We start from the raw sequence: 5,563 nt of genomic DNA, 5'->3' as shown, positions 1-5,563 counted from the left end.
AAAGCACTTGTTGGATCAGGGTCAGAAAGCACATCATCCCAATGAACTTGACAGAGATCTAATTTGAAATGAGTTAAATCAAATCTTTTCATATTACGACCATATGTATATTTATGTTGCATTTTCATGGTTCTTACTTTACCAAGATTACAAACTGTCATAAAATGATCGCTCAAACTGAGTGGGATGACGTCACAGAAAGAAACCTTCTCATGACTGGAAGAATAAAACACATCAATTAATGTCTCAGTCACAGAGGTTACTCTTGTTGGCTTATTTATGTATTGTTTCAAATCATAATCTTCACTTAGACGCTTCAAAGATTTTGATTGACTTGACAAAGGTCTTTTTATCAAATCACAGTTAAGATCCCCGAAGATAACAAATTCATTCGAAGATGACTCTAAAAGTTGTACAAGAATTTCAAATTTCACGACAAGCGAACTGTGAGAATTTGGGGGTCTGTACCAATAAACAATTAAGAAGGGTTTTTGCTTTGGTAAGCAGATTTCCAAGCACATCAGTTCTAAGCCGTCAACAAAGAATTCATTTTTTATACTGAATGGTATGGTGTCTTTAATGTAGGTTATAATTCCACCACCATTTTTATTTCTATCTAACCTGACATTTTTATAACCTGATATAGATATTTCGGCATCAGAAATAAAATTATCTAATCGAGTTTCACACAAAGAGAAAACATGAATGTTTGTTGTGGCTAAAATATTACGAATCTCATCAAAATTTTTCATCAAAGAGCAGACATTTAAATGGCAAATATTAATACCAGATAATAAATTCAGCTTTTCAAAGCTTTTTTCTACACTTTCATAATTATATGCAACAGCATTTCGAGAAGAAGTGACAGGATCATCAACGTACTGAGGGACTTCTTTAAAGATACAAAAATCGCACATCCAATCGCCATCAGAATTAAAAGTATCAGTAGATGCACGTGAACATCTCAGATGAGCCCATTTGTTACACTGTACACATAATAAGGCATTATGGTATTCTTTTACTTCTTTACGGCAACTTAAGCATGGAAATTCAATATTAGTCACGTGAGTTAATCGAGACATAATTCATAAACAATTAATGAAAATAAAACTTAAAAAAAAGGGAGTTCTTACAAGTTTTCAAAGTCTTGTTTAGTCCTAATGCTGATCTTTTTTGAGTCCCGTGTCCTTAGTGCGAAGATGTTTCCATCCTGGGTCCAGCAGGACTTCGACTTGTTACTGTTCACAAGTTCCCAAAAGAGAGTTGCTCGCCTGGCTGTGAGATCCTCCCTTATCCAGAGTTTTGGTCCATCTGCATTCTTCAATCTCGTCCTGGCTCTGTACACATCATGTCGGACATTGTATCTGCTGAATTTCACTATTACAGGTCTCGGTTTGTTCCTCCTCGTAGCACTCGCGTACGATGTCGAAGCCGATGACTCGCGTCCCCGATCAGCATCTTGCCTCCCGTTCGATGCCGAAGTCGATGACTCCCGTCCCTGATCAGCGTCTTTCTTCGGGCGTGCAGAGATGCGGTGACTGCGATCTATCGCGTCCGGTTGAACTGCGAGACCGAGCTTCGTGTTGAAGATATCTAGAACGAGTTCATCTGTCCTCTCATCTGGTCCCTCGGGAATGCCATATATCCGGAGACAATTTCTCCTACTGTATTGTTCTGCATTGTCTTTCTCATCCTGTAGCACTTTTGTTTCCTTCTTCTTTTCAGCTATTTTCTGTTTCATGGCTCCCACTTCATCTGTGTATTTCTTCAAGTCCAAACTGACAGCTTGATACACTTTCTCCACAACTCGCTCTTCAAGCTTTGTAGCAATTACGTCATAAACATCATCTGCTATGCGTTTGACAAGGCTCGACGATCGAAGTGAAAGGGCAATCTGTTCTTCAATAGCATTCCGCAGTGTATTGTCCAGACTCGGTCCCCTGGAACTAGCACCCGAGTGAACAGCAGGGCCCGCTTCCTCATCGGTACCGGAGCTAAGCTCGTCTGTCCCCGACTCCGCCGGCGTCGAAACAGCCCCACTCCGTTCACGTTCGGTAGGTTCTGACCTCAGTTTTCGACGACCAGTTTTTTGCCCTTTCCTCCCTCCAGCAGGCATGATCCCTTTTTCAAAAGTTACACAACAGCATGGAGATATTTCTTTACACCAGCACGCACAATATTCAGGAAAAGTAAAGACTTATTCTAGTTGTGAAACTTATGAATCTTCACGAAAAACCAAGACACGTCCACGTCCACCTCACGTCACCTCCGTGCAAGTCGACGAAGTCTCGTCCAGTTCCGGATTCTCCCCTAAGTACTTCTTGGATATGAAGTTAATTCCATCATACGAGGGAGGTGGAAATACACTTTCTTTCCACCCCCCCCCCCCCCCCCGTTCGTTCTACCTAATACAGAGTGTATCAATAAATGGTAATCCAACTTTGGAGGGTTACCATTTCATAATTGTCAGCTATGGAGAGTGCAATGTTAGTTGTGAGGAAAGAAGAACTATTCTTCTTGCCAGTGATACCTGATTATGTTGACATGTCATGCATGACTGAGCACATGAACTTTAAAGACAATAATGACAAATTGCAGGGGTGTTTTTTTCCAAGTTGGATTGTGACATGAAGGAACAATGTCTCACGGAATGGATGGGATCTGCCAATGAAAGTGGTCAATTAACAGGCCAGCCTGCATGACTGCATGTTTGTGTTTAGGGATTCTTCTAACCTTCTATGGTCCATAACCTTCACTATGTCTACCGTTGTTGATAACTTGGTCACTCCCACAAAGGCTAACCAATTATCCAGTTTTTCCTCTTCATATTCAAGACATGGTTTGTCGCTGTGAGCTATGTGTTGAATATGGATAGAAGAAAAACAATGGACTGTGTGGGTTGGCTTTTGTGGGAACGACCACGTCATCGGACAGGCGTCCATGTTAAAGGTTATGCAGTGGCGTATCTAGTGGGGGCAAGGGGGGCACGTGCCCCGGGCGCCACTCTTTGGGGCGCCGAAAACGAAAAAAAGAAAAAAAAACGAAGAAGAAGAAGAAGAAGAAGAAGAAAAAAAAAAAAAAACTCGCCCGGACCGGGAAGGGAGAATGGGGGGGGGGGGGGGGGAGAAAACCAAATCAAACAAGATAAAAAAAAAAGAATGACAATGTTTATTGTGTTCACGCAGAAATGCCATGTTTTGTAAGCTGAAATCTCGGCTCGCTCGTTGCGCTTGCTCGCCAAAATTCATCAGTACATAAAAAAGAAGATAAGAACAAAACGTGATGATGACGCGGACAAAATGACAATGTATAATCAAATTATTGTGTTCACACATGCCATCGTTAGAAGGCAAAATGTTACACCGAGCAGCGGCTGCAATTTTATTTCTTTCGTTCTGAAGCGATCGCTCGTTGGATCAAACGAGGGCGCCAAAGGTGTCGAACATACGGGGGGGGGGCGGCGCAAAAAAACAAATCAAACAAGATAACAACAAATCGTATAATGATGAACCGGAAATATACAAATTTCGGCTCACTCGCGCGTACTAATTTAGAGTCCTCACTTTGTTGGTATAAATCGTTATCTATAAGGCCGTCAACATTAATTTTCTTGATTAGAATTGTAAGATTTAATAAGCAAAAAAATGACAAGAATTCCATGTTTTGTAAGTTGAAATACAAAAATTTTCCGCTCGCTCGCTATGCTCGCTCGCCAAAATTTACCACAAAAAAGAGATAAAAACAAAACGTGAAGATGACGCGGAAATATACATAAATTTTCGGCTCGCTTGCTGAGCTCGCTCGCCAAAATTTATCTAAATTTATTACATTCATATCACCCTCATCTATAAGGCCGTCACTATTAGAATTGTCGGATTTAATAAGCAAAAAATGACAACAATTCCATGTTAGGTAAGCTGAAATACAGAATTTTCGGCTCGATCGCTTAAATTATCCCAAAAAAAGAGAGATAAGAACAAAACGTGATGATGGCGCGGAAATATACAGATTTCGGTTCAGTCGTGCGTACTAATTTGGAGTATTTTTTTGAAGTCCTCAGTTTGTTGGTATAAATCGATATCTATAAGGCCGTCACTATATCTTGATTAGAATTGTAACATTGAATAAGCAAAATAATTAATCTGCACTATATAATTATATTAATGTCGGTCACGCAACCCTGAAAGAATTTACTAGATGAATTATTAGCTGAGTTAAGGATGATGTGGGTAGGGTACTGGCCATTTACATGTGTTTTAGAGTCTTCTGGCGCCCTTGTTAACTTATTACTGATTTGTCATTTTAATCTTTTGGACATATGCTGAGAAAGTCGACCGCTGCATTATGATATGCCCTTACCATCTGCAGCAATCAGTGTATCCCTGAGGGTTGCAGGGCTAGTGCCCATCTCAACACTCTAAGTTTTAAGAATCTTTGCTTGGGCAAGATACAGTCAACTTCGAGCCTGTAGTCCGTACCATACACACAGAGACACTTTGCAGCGACGTCTTTCCAACTCGATCATTTTAATCCTTCGCCCAACTTTCTTTCGCATGACATATAACTTGAGATACAAGTTGTACTTTGAAACAACACCTTTTCCATCAAGGGGATCTATCACGTCTGCAGAAAAATTTGACCTATCCAGTGATCTTCGAACTTTGATCGAAATTGGCAACATTATACATGTATAAATCCGCTTCGGACCAGCCACATAACATCGGTAATGAGAGTTCTCTCATGAACATGAATTAATACCACGACTTCATGATTTCTGAATGGTAGGGCTTATATCCAAATCCTGGAAACAAGACTTGACAAGGAAACTATTCCTATCGGTGACAACTACACATCCTGTAGGAAAACTAAGTGATCATTACACCTGTAACCTGCTTTCACTGCAGAAACAAACTTGCATTATGGTTGAGGAAGCTCATGCAACCTGGATGAAATGTACCAACATTATTCAGCTCTATAAGCCAGTTCGTAAGTAACTCATGTACACCTTGGTACAAATGACCTTTCTTTTTTTTTCTCAGTTGGTTAGGCACTTCACTCGTTTTCAAAGCGGTATAATGCATAAGCTTGCCCGACATAACAATTTATGAAATTCGTGTTCAAACAAAGTATGAACGTGAGTTTTAAAAACCAGGTGACCAGAATAGTCCAACACTTAGTCCAACAGTTGACACTCTAGCAGGCATCTAATTCATTGTTCTGTATTGAATGCAATAACAACCTTTTTCTTTTGATATTGCCAAATACCAGGCTTGCTGTCAGGTGGATGTGCTGACAAGCACTATTTAGATAAGGATCACATGAATAACCATCACATTACAGATGCTTATCTCAGTGAATTAATAAACCAAAATGGAAAGATTAAACGAGAACTTACCTGTTTGAAGTTTGATCTTTATTTTATGAGGGAGTTGGAGAAAGAATTCACAGTGAGAGCCCGCTCAACGCGCGCGCAGTCATACTTCGTAGCATACATACATTTTGTAATAGTATTCATGCCATGGGAAGGGAGAGGAGGGACTGTGAATTCTTTCTCCAACTCCCT

At 40.2% G+C, this 5,563-nt stretch overlaps 1 protein-coding gene across 1 annotated transcript; it reads right to left on the bottom strand.

Moving 5' to 3' along the window:
- Positions 1-1,129: 1,129 nt before the first annotated feature.
- Positions 1,130-2,116, bottom strand: LOC139737867 (uncharacterized). The gene has a single exon (XM_071648535.1). It carries the CDS (start codon positions 2,114-2,116, stop codon positions 1,130-1,132), a length of 987 nt encoding a protein of 328 aa, XP_071504636.1.
- Positions 2,117-5,563: the final 3,447 nt, after the last annotated feature.

The sequence above is a fragment of the Diadema antillarum genome, unplaced genomic scaffold (assembly GCF_040938485.1).
Source record: "Diadema antillarum isolate AM-2024a unplaced genomic scaffold, OU_Dant_1.0 seq00000711_RagTag, whole genome shotgun sequence".
Taxonomy (NCBI): domain Eukaryota; kingdom Metazoa; phylum Echinodermata; class Echinoidea; order Diadematoida; family Diadematidae; genus Diadema; species Diadema antillarum.
This window is presented reverse-complemented; position numbering and strand designations above follow the sequence as displayed.

Excerpts from the sequence above, each read along its gene's own strand:
- LOC139737867 (XM_071648535.1), bottom strand. The coding sequence starts at position 2,116 with ATGCCTGCTGGAGGGAGGAAAGGGCAAAAAACTGGTCGTCGAAAACTG.